Source organism: Trifolium pratense, linkage group LG6, assembly GCF_020283565.1.
Source record: "Trifolium pratense cultivar HEN17-A07 linkage group LG6, ARS_RC_1.1, whole genome shotgun sequence".
Taxonomy (NCBI): Eukaryota; Viridiplantae; Streptophyta; class Magnoliopsida; order Fabales; family Fabaceae; genus Trifolium; species Trifolium pratense.
The window spans coordinates 3,953,228-3,976,137 of record NC_060064.1 but is presented as its reverse complement, the minus strand read 5'-3'; the positions used below and the strand labels follow the sequence as shown (position 1 = coordinate 3,976,137).

General features: G+C 33.0%; 4 protein-coding genes across 4 annotated transcripts; 2 read left to right on the top strand and 2 right to left on the bottom strand.

The window, feature by feature from the left end:
- Positions 1 to 1,152: 1,152 nt before the first annotated feature.
- Positions 1,153 to 6,617, top strand: LOC123891129 (dnaJ protein ERDJ3B). Its single transcript, XM_045940949.1, has 10 exons — positions 1,153 to 1,565; positions 1,665 to 1,813; positions 2,185 to 2,311; positions 2,802 to 2,913; positions 3,462 to 3,578; positions 3,838 to 3,924; positions 5,295 to 5,354; positions 5,450 to 5,527; positions 5,760 to 5,831; positions 5,953 to 6,617. The coding sequence occupies exons 1-10, from the start codon at positions 1,495 to 1,497 to the stop codon at positions 6,109 to 6,111; spliced, it is 1,032 nt and encodes a 343-aa protein (XP_045796905.1). The 5' UTR covers positions 1,153 to 1,494; the 3' UTR covers positions 6,112 to 6,617.
- Positions 6,618 to 10,686: 4,069 nt separating this feature from the next.
- Positions 10,687 to 11,187, bottom strand: LOC123889099 (3,9-dihydroxypterocarpan 6A-monooxygenase-like). The gene has a single exon (XM_045938298.1). It carries the CDS (start codon positions 11,185 to 11,187, stop codon positions 10,687 to 10,689), a length of 501 nt encoding a protein of 166 aa, XP_045794254.1.
- Positions 11,188 to 11,546: 359 nt separating this feature from the next.
- LOC123889092 (glucan endo-1,3-beta-glucosidase-like) lies at positions 11,547 to 15,453 on the top strand. The gene is made up of 3 exons (XM_045938288.1): positions 11,547 to 11,670; positions 12,503 to 13,581; positions 15,334 to 15,453. The coding sequence occupies exons 1-3, from the start codon at positions 11,547 to 11,549 to the stop codon at positions 15,451 to 15,453; spliced, it is 1,323 nt and encodes a 440-aa protein (XP_045794244.1).
- A 2,648-nt stretch (positions 15,454 to 18,101) lies between these two features.
- On the bottom strand, positions 18,102 to 22,910 carry LOC123891126. The gene is made up of 4 exons (XM_045940947.1): positions 22,713 to 22,910; positions 22,517 to 22,616; positions 18,655 to 19,044; positions 18,102 to 18,579 (listed from the first exon to the last, which is right to left on the bottom strand). Exons 1-4 carry the CDS (start codon positions 22,817 to 22,819, stop codon positions 18,451 to 18,453), a joined length of 726 nt encoding a protein of 241 aa, XP_045796903.1. The 5' UTR covers positions 22,820 to 22,910; the 3' UTR covers positions 18,102 to 18,450.

Sequence of the window (22,910 nt, the reverse complement as noted above, 5' to 3'; positions counted from 1 at the left end):
GATTTTCTTGTTGCAGTAGAGTTTGTTTCCTTCTATGTTTATTTTTGTCAAAGTGTTGCTGAATATAGCAGATGAAAAGTAACAAAGAATATTTAGTGAAGAAGAACAAAGAAGATTTAGTTAGAATTATTTGCAGGAAACAGGAAGGATGAATATAGCAGATGAAGAGTAATTGCGTAAAGTGTAAAGGAAAAGAAGATGGCTTCTTCAAAAAAAAAAGGAAAAGAAGATGGAGAGTTAATAACAAAATAATGAAAAGAAAAAAAAGTAAAATAAATTGTTACAAATTGAAACGGTAGCAGGTAACATAAGAAAGAGAGATGGATGATGTGGCTTGATAAGATTGGAGTGTGTTTAAAGAGTGTGACCCTAGCACTCCTCTCATAAACAATGTCATCACTTGTCACTCCTATTTACCATTTAACAATTAAATTGCCGTAAATCTTAGCTTTGACTGTGAGATGATTTTTGGAGGGAATGTGGCAGGAGTGCTTATTTTATTTTTTTAAAACAAAATTTAAGAGCACAATAAAATATTTTATAAAATGAACTAATTGTAAATGAAGTATTATATGAACTTTTATCATGTTCTTATTACAATAACTTTTTTTAAAAAAATTATAGTACTTTTGATTTAAGACATCATCCCACCTCCTATCTAAAAGTCATCTTGTAAACAAAGGTCTATGATAAATTGGTGGTTAAAATTTTTACCTTAAAGTGACCGATTGAGATTTGAATGTCGACCTCTACATATATAATGCATATTCATGCCAACTGAGTCAAGCTCACGGGACAATGCGACTCTAATTATAGCAAAAAGTCTATCGCAAATTACATAAGCTTGATTCTTTTATTCATTATCCCTCCTAATCGCAATTTTGGTTCTTCTACTTTGATTGATCATGAGTGATTTTGGAACCCTTTACAATACATTTTAAATTGTCTCCACGAGCTTAGTTCAGTTGACAAAAACATCATTTAGGAGTCGGGGTTCGAACCTAAGAGACTTCAATTATTCATGTTTATGTGAATTTATCCACCAGGCTACTTGAAAAAAATAAATTATTTGGGTATTATTATAAAAAGAAAAAGAAAAAGACAGAAAAAGAGGGTTAAAGTAGTAAATTCAATATTATGTTTGTTTTCGCAAGGAAGGGTGCAAAACGGCATGGCATCACAAATCCGACGTGGTGAACAATGATTGGTTAGAACCAGCAAAGGCTCACGGTGATTGGTTAGTTTCACAACGAACACGTTGCAAAGCGTAGTGTCGACTCCATAGTCAAGTCTTCGCGGAACCACTTCCACGCCTGTCACTGTAAAATCTCCGTCGTTACTGAAACAAAAACCGATTCAATAACACATTGATACGCGAACACAACACAACACAACACATTTCGTGTTTTGATCTCAAACCCTAAATTCGCAACGAGATCCAAACGAGTATATCAGAGTTCTGAGATTGCGTAACGGAGAAAGATCCGAATCTCAATGGCGCATCGAAGAGCCAAATTGCTGTTCCTTCTCTGCGCTATTTGCTATTCTCTCAATGCCATTGCCGCGTAATTTTTCTGTTTTTCTTTTTATATTACTGTTAGTAACCTTGAAAAATGTTTATTCTGCATTTGCTTATATATCTATGTTTGATTTTTGGTATGCAGAAAGAGCTATTATGATATACTTCAAGTGTCGAAAGGTGCATCGGATGATCAGATTAAGAGAGCATATAGGAAGCTTGCATTGAAGTATCATCCTGATAAGAATCAGGGAAATGAAGAAGCTAATAAGAAATTTGCCGAGATTAACAATGGTACAATACAATATACATGTATCGCTGCTTTTTTTGTTTTTTACATTTTATTTTCATGACCTAGTTTGTGTGTATTTGGTATTTTGGCATGTTTGGATAAATAACTTAATTAAAGTGATTATAGTGTAAACATTTGTCATGTCATATCATATCATATATATATAAAATAAATTCAAACTATTTTCACTAGGTATCCTAGAGGGCTTATGAAAATAAGTTGAAAACAACTAATTGACATGTCATAGGGTGTTTCCATAGACAATCGAATAGTCTCATAAATGCTTATATCAGTAGATAAGCTCAAATAAGCCCGTCCGAACATTCTCTTATTTTGGTTATAAATGGTTGCTTTTTATTGTTGCCACTGTCAGCTTATGAAGTATTGTCGGATAGCGAGAAGAGAAATATTTACGATAAGTATGGTGAAGAGGGATTGAAGCAGCATGCTGCTGGTGGAGGAAGAGGCGGCGGAATGAACATGCAGGATATTTTTAACTCGTAAGTCACCGCCTTAGCTTTTGCTAGTTTAGTTTTTATCTATTAGTTATCACAATCACATTTCAGAACTGTATTACTGTATTACTTTTTTTTTACTTGCATTTGTATAATATTTATGTTGTAACAAAAATTCAAATAATTCATGTTATGGTATGGCCATTGGTCAAGAAAGAAAAGCAGTTATAGAAGGCTATACATGTTTTATATTATCATACCGACGGCATACTGTAATCGGAAACTTCGTATGGTTTTATTGATTCATTGATTTCCTCATTCTGCATCACTTTTTATGACGCCACAAATTTCAATATAGTCATTGATTTGCAAGCAAAGATTATGCTGTCTTTTCTAGGGAGACTTCTATGTTCTTGATGTGTATCGGTGTATGCGTATTTATTCTGTTATACTAGCATGCTAATTTTTACTTTTTTAGTATGGGACTCTGGTCTTGCTTTTATGGATGCCACTGAAATATGAATATTTCTTTCAGTTTCTTTGGTGGGGGATCAATGGAGGAAGAGGAGAAAATTGTAAAAGGTGATGACGTTATTGTTGATTTGGATGCAACCCTCGAAGATTTGTACATGGGTGGTTCCTTGAAGGTGAGGTCAAATTTAATCTAGCTACTCTTCTGAGCTCAAGCATTAAATCTACACATTTAATAATTTATCAACAGGCAATGTGTTTGTTACATAATGTCAGGTTATTTTTAAATTTCTGCAACATTTTATTTCTGTATATGGTTGTGGAATAGATTTGAGACTATCAAACTGGTTTTCATGTGACACATGGTAACAGAAACACACACTGTCATTTAGCTACATCAGCCAATAGAAATTCTGAAATATAATTGGGCCCAATCTATTTTTTAATACAAATATGACATATTCCACATACATATGACATCATTTATTCCTGGAGCTTTTATTTTTTCCCTTTTCGATCAAACATTAAATACTTTAGTTTGTGTTATACAGTTAAATATTTTCATTGAGGCGTTATCATCTTGTAATTGTAAACTTAAGTGGTTATGAACTTGTCCAGAATTTTGGCTAGTCAATAACTCCATCACACTGTAGTGACCTGAAATGTAGAATTTGTAAGCCATTTGTTGATTGCTTATTTGTGACAATTGTATTGCAATTATCAGGTTTGGAGGGAGAAAAATGTTGTAAAGCCAGCACCTGGAAAAAGACGCTGTAACTGTAGAAATGAGGTTTATCACAGGCAAATTGGGCCTGGGATGTTTCAACAGATGACAGAGCAGGTAAAATGCATCTCTGAAGATCTTGATAGAATAAAGTTTCTGTTTAGGATGTATATTTTATCCCACAAACACACCGACTTCTAGTGTCAATGTTTCATGACATTTATTGTACTGTATAACTGTGGAAAGGTTTAGTTTTAATCTGGCTCCTTTCTGTTTTTTTCGTTATGTGTTGGAGGGGGTTGGGATTTAAAGGATTATTAATAATCTTGTTCTTAATATCTGCTTACACTTCTATCTCTGATATCTACCTGTCCAGGTCTGTGACCAATGTGCTAATGTCAAATACGTAAGGGAGGGATATTTCGTCACTGTTGATATTGAGAAAGGCATGCAAGATGGCCAGGTAAACTTTTAAAGTTTGTATGTTGGCTTCAGTGTTTTATGTAAGTAAGCATAATATCACGTCTCACTACCCATTTTTTTATATGTCCTAAACTCAGAAGCATGTCTAATCACGTGGACATCAAAATTCTAAAGACCATAGCTCTGTTTTATAATTTATTTTGATTTCAATCTAGTTTGAGTAGCACACATGAATTTGTAAATTTGGTTTTATTTCAATCTAACTTATGATAAGTTCTTGCATTTCACAATTTTTCATTACAATTAATACTTATCTGTACATTTAATCATTTAATTATTGGCATTGATAAGACAAAAAGTCCAATTATAATATCTATCATGCCTTGATAGGGACTTGGGGTATTGCTGGATACATAAGTCCCACATAGAGTAGTATGGGATGCTCATTGTAGTACTTAAGTAGCTTGGTCCTCCCCTTTTATAGCTAGCTTTTAATGGAGCTTTCCCAAGTGCTTGAGTGCTTATGCAATGGTATCTGGGCTGGTTTCCAGTGTCTAAGAAAAAGCTACATATGGAAGAGTTGACCGGAAAGGCTGAGTGGAGAGTCATAGAGTGCATCCACTGAGACACGGTTCTTAAGAATAGTGCTATGATAGGGACTTGCATATTATGAGGTGCTTGGTGGAGTACTTAAGAGGCTGGCTTTTATTGATAGTATTCAAGGTTTCTACGTTGACCAATGGATGCATTTTATCGCCATTTTTAAGTACTAATATTCAAGGATCTCAGAGCTATGGTAAAAGTTGAAGAACTTGTAGTTTGGATTAACATCAAACAAAGCCTTGTCATATTTAGCGGCTTCAGATATTTGAATGAAACAAAATTGTAAGAGAAATCATGGAACATGACTATTTCAAGATTTGGAAGATTTAGGTTTAAATGGTCTGTAACTTGACATGATTCACAATAAGACACTGATATCATTTGATGATTGCAGCTAACTCTATCTAATGGGAAAGGCGTTTATTGTCATTGTTATAAGACTTGTAAAGACCAAGTTTCGATTTTAAGGGTTTGCCTGGTTAAGCTGAAAAATAGTTTATGCAAATATTAGATGGTTGAAAATAGATCCTTGTTTTAACATCAGTTCATACTACCAAGCAATGTAGAGGAGTGAAACCAATAGCTTTGAATATTCCTCTCTGCTTTCTTTACCCTTGATCCATTCCTATCTTTCTTACTAACCGTTCTCAAGTGTTATGTTGCAATTGAATAATATGTATAAATCTTGATTTATAGAATCTTGGTGAAAATATTTATTAGTTTCAAAATCACAAATTGACTAATTGAATGGCAAAATCACAAATTGACTAATTGAATGGTTATGGCAAATTATTTGTCCTTTCACAGGAGGTGCTATTTTATGAGGATGGCGAACCCATAATTGATGGAGAATCTGGAGATTTAAGGGTCAGTAGCAGTGTTTTCATTATTGTTAGTAATTGTTTAGTATGCATATTATTGCTTGTGCAGTTTGCTGACAATCCATATGCTTATATGAACAGTTTCGTATCCGTACCGCACCTCATGAGCTTTTCAGAAGGGAAGGCAATGACTTACATACCACTGTCACTATTACCCTGGTAAGTATAAACATTATTTTAGTTGTACAGTACCTTTGGGATTTTGGATAACCCTCTAAATCTGTAAGCAGTAACTACTTGCCAGTGTTCTAGTAAGCATTAACTAGTAACTATCAAGGCAGAGTTGAAATATGACATTTGTTGTTTATGCAAACCGTTAATTGTTTTCTCTGATTTTGGCATCCTAAAATTTCTGAGCATTGTAAAGTTTATTAACCTTTATCTTCTTCAGGTTCAAGCCCTTGTTGGTTTTGAGAAGACCATTAAACACCTTGATGAACATCTAGTCGACATAAGCGCCAAGGTGAGCATGAAACATCTTCTTTGCAGATTTTAATTGGCTTTGATCACTCCCACTCCAAAAACATTAAAACACACAACCACACACAAGACACACAACTGACAGACTTCTTTTGATCCCCCAGGGAATCACAAATCCAAAGCAAGTAAGAAAGTTCAAAGGGGAGGGTATGCCGTTGCATGTCAGCACAAAGAAAGGAGATCTTTACGTCACTTTTGAGGTTCTGTTCCCCACGTCGCTAACAGAGGAGCAGAAAACAAATATAAAATCAATTCTTGGTTAGAATACATTCAGGATACATGCTATTTCGCTCATTATGTCCTCAATGTAACATGATTATTAGGTGGATGTGAGTTGCAGCAATTATACATGGCTTGGGCTTCTCGCCACCATTTTTTGTTAGTTAACAAATAGATACCTTATTTTTGTTGTTGATAGTGATGTGCCTTCTGTGTTCCATGTCATCCCAACTCCCATGACAGTGCCTTATTATGGTGCTATGTTGATACAAGGACATCGCAACACTAGCTGAAAGAAAAACATACTTGTATTAGCTTGCTTTGTGTCTGCAATTGTTCATCTTGTGAGCTAGGGTAAACACAACCAGATAAACGGAATACCTGATCAAATGTGTCGGTAGAAGTGAAAGGGTTTTAATTTGTATGGCCAAATAAATTCTGCGTTTAGATGTTTGTAACCAATTAGTTTTTTAAGTTTTTTTTAGTAGTAAATTGGTCCTTTAAATTATAAAATGCTTGCATCGTTACTCTTTATCATACAACTTTGTCACGGCTGTTTTGGTGCTTTACATTGAGTTTAAATTTGTAAATTACATTTTTCTATTTAATTTTTATTAAAAATGATAATTCCATTTACAAAAAAAAGAAGATAATTTCGAAGTGAAATTTAAAATGATCTTATGATGACTCTCTTCATCAACTTTGTTGTGGCCTGTGTTGCTGTTTTCTAGCATATTCAAATTCACCTGATATCGTCAATGTGTATATAAAATATTCATGACAGAAGGAACACATATGGCTGATGCAGTAATATTTTTCAATTAAATAAAATTGGGTTTTTCAAATTCATCAAATTTATGGCTTAGAGTTTCAAACCCAACCCAGAAATTCATCAAATTTATCTGTACTTCAAAACATACAATCCTCGTCAAAATTGGAAAAAATTGCATTTTTCCTTTGTCTAACTCAACATTAGCGCTTCTTCATTGATTAACTATCTGACAAAAAGGAAAACGCTATTGGATCTCACTGCTGGGATTTAAACATCCAATTCCTCATTGAAATGATATAATTTCAATTTGGAAAAAACCTGCTACAATCTGAACCTTCCCACACTGACTTGCATAATTGCCATTGGTTGCTGAATTAGTGCATCCAATGGATGATACAAGATGCTTGGAACCTATAATTACGGTAACACTTTAACAATTGTCTCAATAACAAAATACATGATGAACTAATACCAAAAAAAAAATACATGATGAACTCAAGTGGTTAATGAGTTATTCTTAGGACAAATTGTTTGGGAGACTCCGAATTCACTTTTGGTGAGAACAATTGTTAATCAGATTTTACTTACGTTGCGGCCGAATTCTAAATTATTGACTCTTCTCCTTAAATGAGAGGGTTAATACTAAAAAATCCTCAATATTTTTGACTCGGGTCATTTTTCATAAACCAAAATGATGGCAAAAACATGAATCATCCATGAATCTCTAACCGAAGGAGAACTAAAATATGGGCAGTTTGTTTCGGATTTTTTCGAAAATGATTTTTATATGTTTTTTTTTTGTAATAAAAAATTAAAAGGGAGTTTTTTAAAAACACTTCAAAATGAAAAATTGGATTAAAAAATCACTTAAAATACCGTCTTAAGTATTTTATCATTTTGTTATAATTTTTTATTAAAAAAATGTAAAAAAAATAAAATAAGAAGCTATTTAAATAGTTTTTCTTAAAAATTACTCGTATTTTTAAGAGAAATATTTTTTTAAAAGAATATGATTTTTATTAAGTTGAAATTTTTAAATTGAATATTTAAGTTCTGAATTTTAAAATACCCTTTTAATTTATAAAAAATAAATCTAAAATAAATTTTACTATTTTTAATTATTTTATCATAAAAATCATACTATTTTAAAATACAAAGAGAAAATCATTTTTTTTTAAGTTAAAACAAAAGATCAATATATAACTCAAAGATCCTTTTGGGTCAGTTAGTGCTGCCAAATTTATCAATCAGTTAGTTAGTTAAATTTTAATTTCAATACGGTTAGTTAGTTCTCTCACATTTTCTCGAATATCATTTCAAAATCAATTAGTTATCTCACATTCTCTCACAATCATCACTACCTCAAAAACATTCTCTCACAGTCATCACTATTTCAAAATCATTTTCTCAAAGACCTCACTACTTCAACTTCCCATGTCTCACACTCACAGTCCTTGCTACTTCAACTTACCATATCAATATGGATAATCAAGGAGATCATGATCAATAAGATATTTAACATGCTATTTAACATGATCAAGAAGATATTCAAAATGATCAAGATCGAGAAGATGCTCTAATTGATCATCAAGAAGGGGTGTTGTTCATGTTAGAATCAAAGATAAAAAGTAGAGAAATATATAATGGAGACTTAGGATTAGAAGCATTACAATTATAATCTTCAAGTCTCCATGAGTGGTAAAAAGAAAACACCAAAGGCTATTCTCACAAATATATTTCAACCAAATCCCAACCTCACGACCAAACAAAATCAATAAATGCACAAAATGTTAATTGAATCAACCAAGCTCTTTCTTTAATCAATTTCTTCAACAAGAAGAACACTAGAAATTAAACAAAATCAATCACACTACTTTTCCAAATTTTTGGGAACTCAACGAAAGCAACACATGTTTTTAAAGAGGATCAAAATAAGATGTAGATATCATGTTAACAAAAGATAGGATTAAAACAAATAGCGAAGTCAAAGCGAAGCTAGACTAGCGTCCAGGAAAAGCTATTTGTCTATGCTGCAATGGATGCGATGCGACAATTTGCGTAGGACATGATTTGACTTCGACGGAAATTCGAGATCTGCATTTGTAACTTCATATTCACTTCGCCTGCACGCTGATATATACTCTCTAGCCGGCGATAATGTTGGGAAATACCTGCATGAAGCAGGAGCGGATCCAAAATTGTCTTGAAATTCAAAAAACGTTCGATTATAATTCAGTTCAGCCTTGAAAATGGTGATGGACAAGCTTTCAGTTTATCGTGCCATGGACGAAGACAATGAATTCTCCATTGCTTTTGAATTGGAAAGAATATAGAATTCGGTGTTCGCAATTTCACTTCGGCATCATGCCAAGATTTATGAACTTGCAAATCTGAACTACGTGCTTTCATCCAGCGAAGCTAGGCTTTCATTAGAATTAGAATGAACACATCTAATGAGTATACAAGAGTAACTCTTACAATATATATTAAGCATAAAAGACTAAATTAGTCTAAGTCCAAATATAGCAAAATGCCTATTAAGTCTACAAGATTCTATGCTATATTATTGCACATTGTGAGCGGCAGAAAAGCTCTTTGCCGAATTTAGCGAATGACATTGAAGAAATGTATTAATTTCCTTGATAAAAAATACAGAGTTATACTACGCTGGGGGCGTGATGTGCCACGCGCAGCGTAGCAGTCTGCACCAGAGGGACCATTTTTCTCTTCAATTACGCGCGGCGTGGGGACCTGACCACGCGCGGCGTAATTCATGGACCAGAGAGGGGTTTTTCAGCATTTGTACTACGCGCGGCGTAGGAGGTTGACTGCGCGCGGCGTGATGTCCAAGATGAACTGCGCCGGGGGTGTGGAGCCATCACGCGCGGCGCAAAAGAGCCAGAGTTGAAGACCAGAGACCTCAGTTTTGATCACGCGCCGCGTGATACCGTTACACGCGCGGCGTAGTCAGGAGATTTGCAACCACGCGCGGCGTGGTTGCGTTTATTATATATAGAAACTTCATTTTCTGGTTCAGGAGTTCGGATTTTCTGCTACTGTTCACCTGCATTCTCTGATTCGGAGCGTTGAAACCTTTTGGATCCCGGAACATACTGGATAGCTTCAAGCATCTCAACTGAATGGATTCTCAAGCCATGGCGTTGAAGCTCGGAGTGGATCGAAGCACTATGAGGAGCTAATCTTCTCATAGAGGTAGGATCTAGGATAGCTTAGAATGTAGTGAATTCATAATGTAATCTGATATTTTGTGTAGAATTACTCTTGTAACAGTATTCACTTAATGCAATGCTATGCTTAATGCTTTATGATTCCTGATCAGTTTTATAATGAACTTAGAATTGAGTCACGTATGAGAATATTGGTTTAATTTCTGAACTGCTTGCATTAGGCACTTGAGTGTTTTCGGTCGGGAGATTGAAACATAGAGTGTAGCGAAAGATCAACGTGTTTTCAAATCCTTCGTTGTCGGTAGCTTACATCCGAGAGATCGGAGGAGTATCGACAACGAATAGGGTGAATTTTGACAAGAGATTGCGATTCACCATTTTGTTGATCTAGTTGTGAATACTTGAGTGATTCTATACGATATGTTAGATTGCATGTGATTAGCTATAGACTAGGTGATTCCGATGATTCTACCTCACTTTTCCATCAATTGAACTAGCACGTTTCCTTACCGTCAAATTACTCAACCAACCCCCAATTTATGTTTGCTTATTGCATGATGTTTATAGACACTAATCTCCTTGTTTAGTCGCGCAATCCCCGTGGATCGACAACTCTTTTTATTACTACGTGGCGAATTCGTACACTTGCGAATAAGTCATCAGTTATCTCTAGTTATTTTGATCACTGAGTTTTGATCTTCATAAATACTCAAAAGAGCATCTAATACATCCTTTGCACCATCCTTTCTTTCTAATTTACTTCTACCCTCTTCATGCTCTTTGATAATATTCTCCATCATATTATCAAACCTATCATGAACATCCTTTAACCTTTTCTCAATTCCTTGAATATCCAATCTCTTACAAAACCAAAAATAATCAGCCAAATTAAACATTCCACTCACCATAGCAGATTCTCTCACCCTTTCTGTAACCTTATGAGCTTCATCATCTTCTTTAAAACAGCTTTTTCCTATTGACATTTTCATCACTATACTATTTGTAAGTTTCAAAAGCTCGTTAGTAACATTCACAGCCTCATTTACTTCACTTTTTTTCACTATCATCTGCAAAAATCGGTTTATCTCATCTTTTCTTATGGGAAGAAGTTGATCAAGCATCTTTCCATTAAGAAACTCTGACATGCAAAATTTCTTCATGAATTTCCAGTAGGTTCCATAAGGAGCAAATGCTAAATCAGATGAATTGTAAGTTAGATAACTAATAGCAATATTCGCGGGTCGGTTCGAGAAAGAAGATTCATTAGTGTGATATTCGCGGGTCGGTTCGAGAAAGAAGATTCATTAGTGTAATAAATCCTAAAAAAAAATATAAATTGAAACGTGATCTTTAAAAGGATTCTTTAAATAAATACTTATGAAAAAAATTATTTAAAAATATTGGTTAGATTCTGTTAAAATTTATGTTTTGCAATATTGAGACATTATTTACAAAATCTTTCACAATTAATAAAATCTTTCACAATAAAATCTTTCACAATTAATGTCTATATGTATAGATGGGTTGGGTTGTATTCACCACTCGAAGAAAACAAAATCTCTCAATATTTTTCTGGTACTTGAATATGTTTATTCTGTTGTTGTTGCTTCTTGTTTTTACTGGGTTGGAGACAACAGGAACAAGTACGTATCTTTATTTCTATTTTCTATTATAGTTTCCTCAACTCTTTTTCAGTTGTGTCTATTTCAAGTAACTTTCTTATATTGATTTTACTAAAGAATACAAAAAATTGTGTGTTTAAATATTACACTAATGAAAAAATAGAAGGTATATAATTTTTGCATTTGTTTATGACCTTGTAAAATAAGTGACTTTATTCTTTGATTTTTGCATCCATATAAAACGAGAAAAATTTAGTTTTTGTTTAATTAAGTATTATTTTCTAATTTTGTTTTTAGCTTAATCACGTGCTAACATCACACCACTTCCATTATTGAACATGTTACCTTTTTGGAAAAAATAATCTTTCGTTACACAATAATTAGTTAATAGATCTCTAACAACAATAGGACTAAAAAGTCTAAGGGTCCGTTTAGATTGACTTTTTTTTTTGACACAAAATTGACTTATTTTTGAGCTTATGCAAAACAGTTTAAGCAAAAATAAGTTTTTATGTATTATTATAAGCTTTTAGAGGTAGTTTGTGATAAAACAAATTTATAAACATGCACTTTTTGTTAGTAAAAACTTATGTTTACATAAAAAATTATTTATTTGTATAAGCTATTTTCATAAGCTCAAAATTAAACTAAATCCAAACGGGCCCTAATTCATATAGCTTATTTTTTGCCAAGATAAAAAGTTAAAATTTACTCCTTTTTTGTCTAAATATTTACTCCTTTTACTAAAATAAAAAACAAATTTGAAAAAGAAATCAAAATTTATCAATTTTATAAAAATAAAGATGACAAACATATTTAACTCAAATATTTATAATTTAATTTAATGCAGAAGCATTCTCGGTTGGAGTATGCTATGGAAGAGTGGCAAACAACTTACCTCCTGCTGAGGAAGTAATTGATCTCTACAAAACAAATAGAATTGAAAGGATGAGAATATATGATCCTGATCAACCAACTTTGGAAGCTCTAAGAGGTTCTAACATAGAACTTGTGATTGGGGTCCGTAATGAAGATATTCAATCAATTGCTAATAGTGTTTCATTAGCTACTAATTGGGTCCAAAACAATGTACTAAAATACTCCCAAGATGTCAAATTTAGGTACATTGTTGTTGGGAATGAAATAGATCCTAATAATGATCAAGCATCAAATTTTGTTGTACTTGCAATGCAAAATATTTATACATCACTTGCATCGGCTAAGTTACAAAATCAAATAAAGATTTCAACTGCTATACAAATGAACTTGTCGGGAAGTTCTTATCCTCCATCAACAGGAGCATTTAGTGATTCATCGATTTCGTTTATAACTCCAATAGTTAATTTTCTTGTGGAGAATGAGGCGCCACTTCTTGTGAATATGTACACTTATTTCAGCTACATAAGAGACCCGAATAACGTTGATCTTTCGTTTGCTTTGTTTAATTCGCAAACGGATAGGGCAATTGATGGAAAATATGAGTATCGAAATCTCTTTGATGCATCATTAGGAGCAATTTATGCAGCTCTTGAGAAAGTTGGTGGTGCTAATTTGGAAGTAGTTGTTTCGGAAAGTGGATGGCCTTCTGATGGTGGTGTTGCTGCGACGGTTGAAAATGCACAAATTTACTATGAGAATTTGTTTAACCATGTTTCTAGTGGGACTCCTAATAGGCCTAATCAAGCATTGGAAACTTATTTATTTGCTATGTTCGATGAAAATCAAAAAGGACCTGCTGAAACAGAAAGACATTTTGGTTTGTTTACGCCTAATAAACAACTCAAGTATCAAATTACTCAAATGCATGGGTCATCTAATTCTACAAGTTCAAGTTCCTCTTCCCAATCGGGTCCAGGTTCCTCTTCTCAATCGGGACAAGGAGGCATAACTTACTTCACATCGTCATCTTCTTCTTCTCGTCAATCGGGAGGAGTGATAATTTATTTTTGTATTTCGTTATTATTTATTTTCTTTATTTAATGGGTAAATAGTGTTATACCCCCCTGCAAAATAGACGAGTTTTGCGTTACCCCCCTGCAAAATATTTTTTTGAGATTACACCCCTGCAATGTCAAGATTCTTTGCATTACCCCCCTGGCTTAACAAGTGGGCATATGACATGGAAGAATCTTGAGGTGGCATGACACGTGGAAATTAATTTATTTTTTGTTTATTTTTAATTGCCAACTCATTAATTAATGTGGGTTTTTAATTAAAAAAATGAAGAAAAAAACTTAAAAGTTGTTATATTTTTATGAACTTACTTAAAAGAAAGTTTTGTTTTTTTTTTTGACTAAAAGTTGTTATTATATATATAAAAAAAATTCTTATATATATATATATATAATAACTAATAATAGAGTAACAAAAAAAAAACGAAGATGAAAAAAAACTAATAATAATAATAGTAACCAAAAAACTAATAATAATAATAATAATAATAATAATAATAATAATAATAATAATATAGTAACAAAAAAAAAAACTGCAATCACATATTTTAACTAATATAACAAAAAAAAAAACTGCAATCACATATTTTAACTAATAATAATATTAGTTATTATTATTATTATTATTATTAGTTTTTTGGTTACTATTATTATTATTATTAGTTTTTTTTCATCTTCGTTTTTTTTTGTTATTCTATTATTAGTTATTATATATATATATATATATATATATATATATATATATATATATATATATATATATATATATATATATATATATATATATATATATATATATATAAGAATTTTTTTTTATATATAATAACAACTTTTAGTCAAAAAAAAAAACAAAATTTTCTTTTAAGTAAGTTCATAAAAATATAACAACTTTTAAGTTTTTTTTCATTTTTTTAATTAAAAACCCACATTAATTAATGAGTTGGCAATTAAAAATAAATAAAAAATAAATTAATTTCCACGTGTCATGCCACGTCAAGATTCTTCCATGTCATATGCCCACTTGTTAAGCCAGGGGGGTAACGTAAAGAATCTTGACATTGCAGGGGGGTAATCTCAAAAAAATATTTTGCAGGGGGGTAACGCAAAACTCGCCTATTTTGCAGGGGGGTATAACACTATTTACCCTTATTTAATTAGTAAGATTGTTTTTTCATAAAGTTAAACATTATATATCATGTAACAAAAAAAAACATATATCTCATGGTGTAATTTTTATTCTTAGACAAGATCCACAGTTTACATTGATTTTTTTATTTGACACACAATTTATGTTGATTTTTTTTTTTTTGTAGTATTCAATTTATATTGATTTTTTTTTTTGTAGTATTCAATTTATACCGTGTGATCTAAGTGAGATTTAGTGAAATAGTATTTTGTGGAGTTAATTGCCGCACGAGTTACAAAACTAGTTTTTTTTTTTCTTCTGAAGAAAGGTTCAAAACTAGTTATTATTATAAGATTTGGAAGAAAAAAAACATAGGCATAAATCTATTATTTTTTTTAATAAATCCTAAAAAAAAAATATAAATTGAAACGTGATCTTTAAAAGGATTCTTTAAACAAATACTTATGAAAAAAATTATTTAAAAATATTGGTTAGATTCTGTTAAAATTTATGTTTTGCAATATTGAGACATTATTTACAAAATCTTTCACAATTAATAAAATCTTTCACAATAAAATCTTTCACAATTAATGTCTATATGTATAGATGGGTTGGGTTGTATTCACCACTCGAAGAAAACAAAATCTCTCAATATTTTTCTGGTACTTGAATATGTTTATTCTGTTGTTGTCGCTTCTTGTTTTTACTGGGTTGGAGAAAACATGAACAGGTATGTATCTTTATTTCTATTTTCTATTATAGTTTCCTCAACTCTTTTTCAGTAGTGTCTATTTCAAGTAACTTTCTTATGTTGATTTTACTAAAGAATACAAAAAAGTTGTAATAGTTTCCTCAACTCTTTTTCAGTAGTGTCTATTTCAAGTAACTTTCTTATGTTGATTTTACTAAAGAATACAAAAAGTTGTGTGTTTAAATATTACATTAATGAAAAATATTACACTAATGAAATATATTAATTTCCTTGATAAAAAATGGTCAGACGACAATTAGTTGGGTCAGGAAATGTGTAACACATGAGCTTGCAAAGTGATTGATCAGGCAAAAAAATGTATACAAAGTGATTGATCAATCACTGTTTTTCTAAAAACTAATTTCTAAATTATTGAATACTAAAATTACTATTTTTTTTTAATGTTACTCAAACGTGTTTTTTTAATAATAGGGAAAGGAGAGAGCACGTAACAATGTCTCTTATTTTTATGCACTAGTGTGAAAAGAAGAAAGAAAAATAAAATAATACAAAAATAATAAATGAAAATTGAAAAACAAAATAGATAATTATTTATCTTTTGACAAAATAATAGAATACTCTAAAATTTTATGCGATTATTTAAATATTATAAGTTTTTTTTATAAATAATACTTACATAAATACAATAGGGGTTAAAATTTTCAATCACTATGTCCTATGTATTTCAATCATATATAATATTCATTTTCACATGATATGCATGATTCAAACAATTATATTTAATACGTGAAAAAATGAGAGAAATGTTATTCCTTACAAGATATATATATATATATATATATATATGATGGACATATAGTTGTTGGTGTTATTTTTGTTATTAAAATGTATGACTACAATCACATTTAATTCATGAAAATGTGAAAAAATTAATTGAGTGTGAATTAACTAATATTGAAAATTGAATTTTTAATTTTAGATTAATAATATATTTATTTCTAGATAAAAAAATTAAATTCTAAATTTCATATTAAGTTCGAAATAAATTAAATTCAAAACAGAATAGCACCAGCCACACACAGTTGGAGGATGTTTGGAAAGTTTCATGTTCAAATTATTATTATTATTATTATTATTATGACCCATTATTAGGAAAATGCTAAACAGTGCCCCCGGGGCACTGTTTAAGAACCAAATATAGTAATATCATATTGAAGTTTGTGCAGTCAACGTCTCAAAAGTCTAAAAAGTGTTATTTTCAATTTTAAAATTTCCTTTTTTGGTTTTCTTAACCAGTGCCCCGGGGGCACCGGTTAGCATGACCCTTATTATTATTATTATTATTATTATTATTATTATTGTCAAGTAGAGTGTCCGGGTTCGAACTCGGATTCCTGCACATAAAGTACGATGTCCCTACCAAGTATATTGAAGACTTGGCATGTGAAGTGAGTATGTTGTTGCAAAAATAAAGAATGAGCTGAAACCAAATTGATATTGCTATCAGATGTTTGCGAACAAAATTTTGAACACATGATAAATCGTTAGTTAGTTTAGTGGTGATTGACCCTAAACTTGGTAGGGAAGACCATGATTTGATCCCTGCAACTACGATTGGAGGGGGCTGAAACCACTTGATGTCAAAACTGATCCCAAACCAAATTAAATTGGTGGTGGTGGAAAAAAAAAATTTGAACACATGAGTGAATAAAAAAAATACGGTGGTAAAAATCTCTCAACTAAGAACGACTAGTATCCGGACCCGTGCTAAGCACGGGTAAAAATGCAATTAAAATATAACATCTTAATATTAAATTTTTTTATAATTAAAAAGAGTTTAACGAATATGTTCTGTCGGTGTAAATTAATTTTACATTGACATCTAATAGGAATCTAAAATTTTTCCATGTCATATAATTGAAGTGGGATGTAGTGGAATGATTTAGTGAAATACATGGTTAAAATTGATTAAAGGTATAAAATTAGTTTAAAAAAAGGAAATTATAACGTAAAATTAGTGTAAAATTTGTACTCCTTATTAATACAATGTTTGCTTATATAAAAATAGAGAAATGTGTGAACACTCAAAGAAAGAAGATTGTATTATTAATAAGTTAGCAACTAATTAAATAATTTCTAGTGATCACCAGAAAATTAATAATACAACCCCTTTGATCACCAGATGTTGTTTTTAATAAAAAAAAGTTATTACTTTTGGTTATTTTAACAGGTGCAATATTGCAATGTTAGAAAAACCAACCATAAAAAGCTTCAATTGACACTAATGTATTTTGACACCCACATCCTATCCCTCCATTTCAATTTAATCAAAGTCTTACGATCTTTCACTTAAATGTTCACATGCTTCTCTTCCTTAATTTCAACAACGTTTTGATTTTTGCTCAAAATTTCTCATTTACAAATAGTGAATCATTGGAACCACATTCCTATTTTTTTCAGGCACATTCCCTATTACCTCGCCATCATATATAAATGAGGTAAAGTCTAGTGTAAACGGCTATATTTTTAAAACATGACAAATTAAGGTTTGAACTCTGACCGAAAGAAAGAGGTACGCTCATTTAGTATCCTACATGTCTCAAACAGGATTGCTTCCAATGAAGAGTTAACTATTACAAAAAAGAAAAAAAAAACTCATGGCTCTGATCTTTATCTCACTTAACATATTCTAAATGCATCAAAGCAGAGTACAGCATGCGGATGAAATGTCTTAATCCGTCAAAAACCTATTCAACCAAGCCATTGAAGTATAAACAATAAAAACCGCATAAAAAAAAAAAACAGAATTTGTAGTGATATGTCATGCAGCATTCGGCCTCACTGCACGCAATCCAAGAGTGAGACTAAGGTACTTTAGGAAGTACAAGGAAAATAAGAAAAAGAATTTTCTTTTAAACATGTTAAAAGGAAACAGTTAGAAATCCCATGGTTCTAAGAAACAGACCCGTTAAAAGACTAGCCTTTGGTTACATGTAAGGGAAACCGTGAATTCAACCATATAAATCACGCCATGGCTCCTTGATCTCCTTTGATGTCTTTTTTGGATTCCATATCACTCTGTCTTCTGAAAACTGCAGACCTGTACTGCTAGCCAAAATCTCGCCTATTTCGCAAATTGCCTAGTAACCTCAAAAAATTAGCTATGGAATTTACGCCCATTGACGTGATTTAAAAGTGGTAGGGAAAATTAATACCTCATGCTGTTTGGTAGCTTTACTGTTCAAATATTGACTAGTTTGTCCAATTAGAAAGAAGGTTGGTAACTTCATTACACGAACAAAGTGATGAAAACATGCAAAATTTTCGTGCTGAATTCGCAATGTAGACGGTGGTTCCTGGGTTTTCTTGAGTAAGGTCTGCATTATGTCTGTGATTTGACCAAGCTGTATGCCATAAGTTAAGGCTACACTTTCATCTGATCTTAGGGATTTACTTTGGCCTTCAACTTCGGATGATTCCACCAAGAAAGGCACCAAAAGTGTAGGTAATGTAGATGGATCGCCTCCAACAATTTTATTGAGGACCTCATTAAGAGCACATGCTAGTACGGGTGGCTCATAGTGTTGCATAATCACGATTGATACCTGAATATGAAGAGTTAACAAAATCAGATGTATATCTAGAAGTAAAATTATGACATGATAACAAATTTTCTAGGAAATCTTTTGAGGCTTAAGTTTAACAATGAATTTGTTTTAAAATCATAGGAATTAAAATCGATATGAAAGTGTCACCAGTAAGATTACTTGGACACTGGTTAAGAAATCATAATTAGGAAGTTCTTGTTGAAAATTGTAGCTTTTAAAATTATGAATGCATTGAATGCTACGATTCTTGATAAAACTTTCTACAAATGAGCAATGTGGTCAGGTTCGGGATCCTACGTAGGATCGGTAGGCTGGTGGAGAGTCGTAAGGTCGGGATCATAGCTCGATTCGTAAGAACCTACTCAAGGGTAAAATGGTAACTTCACATATATACATATACACAAAAACACAAAAATAATAATAATAATAATACATGAATAAAATAAACTAAATTAATATTTCATAGACATCATTCCAAATGTTCATAACTTCATAACCAACCAAGTACTAAGTTCATAAAACAAGTAACTAAAGGCCTATTTATCATTCACAATTAAAGGCCTATGCAATGCATCATTCACAAAAGAAAGACAAACAGAACAAAAATGAAAACAGAGAGATGAGACGAAGGACAGAGTAACAGAGATGAGATGAAAACAAACAAAAGTGAAGGAAACAAAGGAGAGGTTATGTTTGAAACAGAGAAAGTCTAGGGTTTGAAACGAAACAGAAGGTTAGGAAGGAAACAGTGACGGTCCACTAGGTTTCGCCGTCTACAGGTTTCATTGTTGGCGACAGCGACGGTGGAGAAGTGAGGAAGCGGTGGTGACTGGTAATCAGTGAGGAAAGCTGCGTGATTTTGTTTTAGGTTTGAATGAAAACACGTGTTTCCTTCTTTTCTTTTGTTTATTTTGGATAACCAGACCCAGACCCGGACCGTTTTGCAAGCCCAACTCATTTTTTTTCAAGTAAATGGCCTAGGATCGTTTTTTCTTTACGCACCCACCCAAAATTCGTGATCCTGACTACAAAATGCCCCAAAAACGAACCAGAACAGGTTCTAAGCTCGTTTGGCCTTGATGAGCTCGTAGGTTCCTACGATCCTACGCACCGGTGCGCGAACCTGACTACATTGCAAATGAGTATCAAGAAAAGAAAATTGTTCCATTTCTATGGTTATCCTTTTGATTCCACCACCAATGTAAGGAGCATTGTTCCATTTCATCTTTATTTTCTTCTATTTATGAAGTGTATAGAGATTACAATCTCTGTTAGTATCTATGTTGTCAAAGCGGAAAATTGACACGAAGCGGACAACCCAAAATTGACGCGACGCAGTAATGCGGAGAATCGCAGGCGCTATTTAAGTGACGCGACGCGGACAATAAAAATAAAAATTCCATAATAAATATCAAACTATCAATTAATCATCAAAATACATATACTAATAAAATTAGCATAATAATTAAAATACCAATCATCCAAATCCAAATACTTACTACACACAGTAGTATTCCAAAATCCAAAATACCAATAAAAGACAAGTCTTAAACAAAACATAAAATTCAAGGAAAGTAAGAAACAAACAAAGACTTAAGTACTTAGTTCTAAACATTAAAATGAAACAGAGAAAACAGAGAAGCAGAGAAAGAAGAACGATGAAATTTTACGTGTCTTTGTTTGTCTCCAAACACAAAACGGCGATGGGGAATGGAGAGAAAGAGGCGTAACAACAAGATAAAGGAATTAGAGTTTAACGAAATTTCACAATTATTCTCTAAAACGTTTAAAAATTAAGGGCAAAATCGTCATTTTGTTGTTCAATTAAAAGCGGTGCTACGAAACTGCTACTCCCGCGAATCGCGACGCGCTAGAGCGCCCGCTTCACATAAATATCGGCTGCTACACCCCGGATGGCCATAGCGCCCTGGGCTGACTCGGTGACCTCCATTTTGTCGCGTCGCGCTGCTGTAGCGGCCTCTATTGACAACAGAGGTTAGTATCACTGTTACATCATTAGATTCCAGTTCCTTTCTATTTTATTTTCTAGTTCCTATCAAATTGGTATTAAAGCTTTGATCCGAGGAGCATCTAGTATCTAATTTTTTTTGGAAGGATGATAGATGAGAAGATTGGAATTTGAGAGTAAGGAGCAATCTGAAAAAATCAATTCCAACCTTTAACGAGAGGGAGGCCTATTAGTGGCTGATCTAGCTTGATCATTATTTTGAGGAAACTAGGAGTACTTGAGGAGATGAAACTATGTTTTCTATGAGGAGAGAAGCTTGGGTATGATGGTCTTAATGGAAGCAAGACCATCCATCTGATGACAACCTGGAAAACTTTTGAGAAGACATTGATCCAGAAGTTCCAACCAGTTTTATGGGCTCGCCTTCGAGATTCAGAAGATGAGAAGCAAGATTATGTATGCCACAATGAGGTTCAAAGGGAGAAGCCAGGTAAAGGTAAATGTCTGAAAAAAGAATGAGCAAGAACATGGTAAACTCAGAATTTTGGAGAAGAACCAAGATGAAGCAACAGTATAGAGCCCCACATAAAAGGGTTATTCCGATGGAGGAGTAAAAAACTATGGTGTGCATAATGGCACTGAAACAGAGACAATGTCAAAAAGGGAAGCAACGGCATCAGCCGGGAGGGGCGGTTCTTGAGTGGATCGGACGACACATGGCTAAGAGGAACAATATTCAAAAGATGGTTTGCAAGTTGGGGCATTTGGAGTGAGTACAAGAAAACAAAAAGCAAAGGAGCAATCAATAATATATAGTATCAATTTATTTACATGATTTCAGCAGCATCTGGCAAATTGACTGACGTGATAAATCAAAAGGTTCAAAGCTGGTCGGCCTCCTTCCTATTTGGGTTTTGTTCTGGACTGGGCCTAGAAGCCCAAATACCAGGGGATCACGAGCAGATGCTGTCGAGCACGCCTCAACACAAGCCCGCTCCTATGTTGTGCTCGACATATTAACGGTCATAATGCCTACACGCATTGTAACGGCCGTTAACCGGAATGATGAGCATTAACTGCTCATCAAGGCTTTCCAGCCATTTTCCGGCAGCCACTTGATGGCCATTAATGTCATCAAGGGCCTTGGCCCAGCGCTGGGGGCTATATATATTCAACTCCTTGTCATTTCTCAAGGTACGTATTATTAGCACAGAAAATCTTACTCCACACTTGACTGACTTGAGCGCGGTCGCCCATTCTGATCGGGTAAGATCAGGTTTAATCTTAATCTATAGCACCCCCTTCCTCCCTCCCTCCCTCCCTCCCTCCCTACCTACCTACCTACCTACCGCAATATTTTCAAAGTTGTAAGTAAACACACAAAAGAGGGTTGGTTCAACACTGACAGAAAAATCCAATAACTATTATTTATTTTAAGCCAAATTGACATGATAAAACATGAGAGAACAATAGTAAGTAATTGAGAAGAAAAATGAGGACCTTGTAAATGCCATGATTATCAACATAGTGAATTACGTTCCCTGATGCTTTATGGTCCTTGATTCCATAACTCTCCAAAGAGAGTTCAAACGAGTCCTCTCTGAAACCAAAACAAAACGAAAAAGGAACAACAATCGATTGGTATTGATATACAAAATAAAATAAAGAAGAAAAAAAGAAGAAGAAGAAAACTCACTGGCGGGTGAAGGAGGAAGAAGGGTTAGGGTAAAGAGCTTCTGAGATAGCAGAGGCAAAACCCTCTGAATCTCTGAACATAAACACTGTGATGGGAGCTAACTTCATTTCGGTCTCGTCTTACCTGTTCTGTTCGTTCGCTCCTTTGTTTTCCGATTTCACTCTAGTCATCGACCGGAGTTTATCCATCGCTTAATTT

Excerpts from the sequence above, each read along its gene's own strand:
- LOC123891129 (XM_045940949.1), top strand. The coding sequence starts at position 1,495 with ATGGCGCATCGAAGAGCCAAATTGCTGTTCCTTCTCTGCGCTATTTGC. Across the intron at positions 5,355-5,449 it reads GAGAATCTGGAGATTTAAGG|TTTCGTATCCGTACCGCACC; the intron begins GTCAGTAGCAGT and ends TTATATGAACAG. Across the intron at positions 5,528-5,759 it reads CCACTGTCACTATTACCCTG|GTTCAAGCCCTTGTTGGTTT; the intron begins GTAAGTATAAAC and ends TATCTTCTTCAG.
- LOC123889092 (XM_045938288.1), top strand. The coding sequence starts at position 11,547 with ATGGGTTGGGTTGTATTCACCACTCGAAGAAAACAAAATCTCTCAATA. Across the intron at positions 11,671-12,502 it reads GTTGGAGACAACAGGAACAA|CATTCTCGGTTGGAGTATGC; the intron begins GTACGTATCTTT and ends TTAATGCAGAAG. Across the intron at positions 13,582-15,333 it reads CTTCTCGTCAATCGGGAGGA|ATGGGTTGGGTTGTATTCAC; the intron begins GTGATAATTTAT and ends CTATATGTATAG.
- LOC123891126 (XM_045940947.1), bottom strand. The coding sequence starts at position 22,819 with ATGAAGTTAGCTCCCATCACAGTGTTTATGTTCAGAGATTCAGAGGGT. Across the intron at positions 19,045-22,516 it reads ATAATCATGGCATTTACAAG|GTATCAATCGTGATTATGCA; the intron begins GTCCTCATTTTT and ends CTTCATATTCAG. Across the intron at positions 18,580-18,654 it reads AAGCTACCAAACAGCATGAG|GCAATTTGCGAAATAGGCGA; the intron begins GTATTAATTTTC and ends TGAGGTTACTAG.
- LOC123889099 (XM_045938298.1), bottom strand. The coding sequence starts at position 11,187 with ATGAAGAAATTTTGCATGTCAGAGTTTCTTAATGGAAAGATGCTTGAT.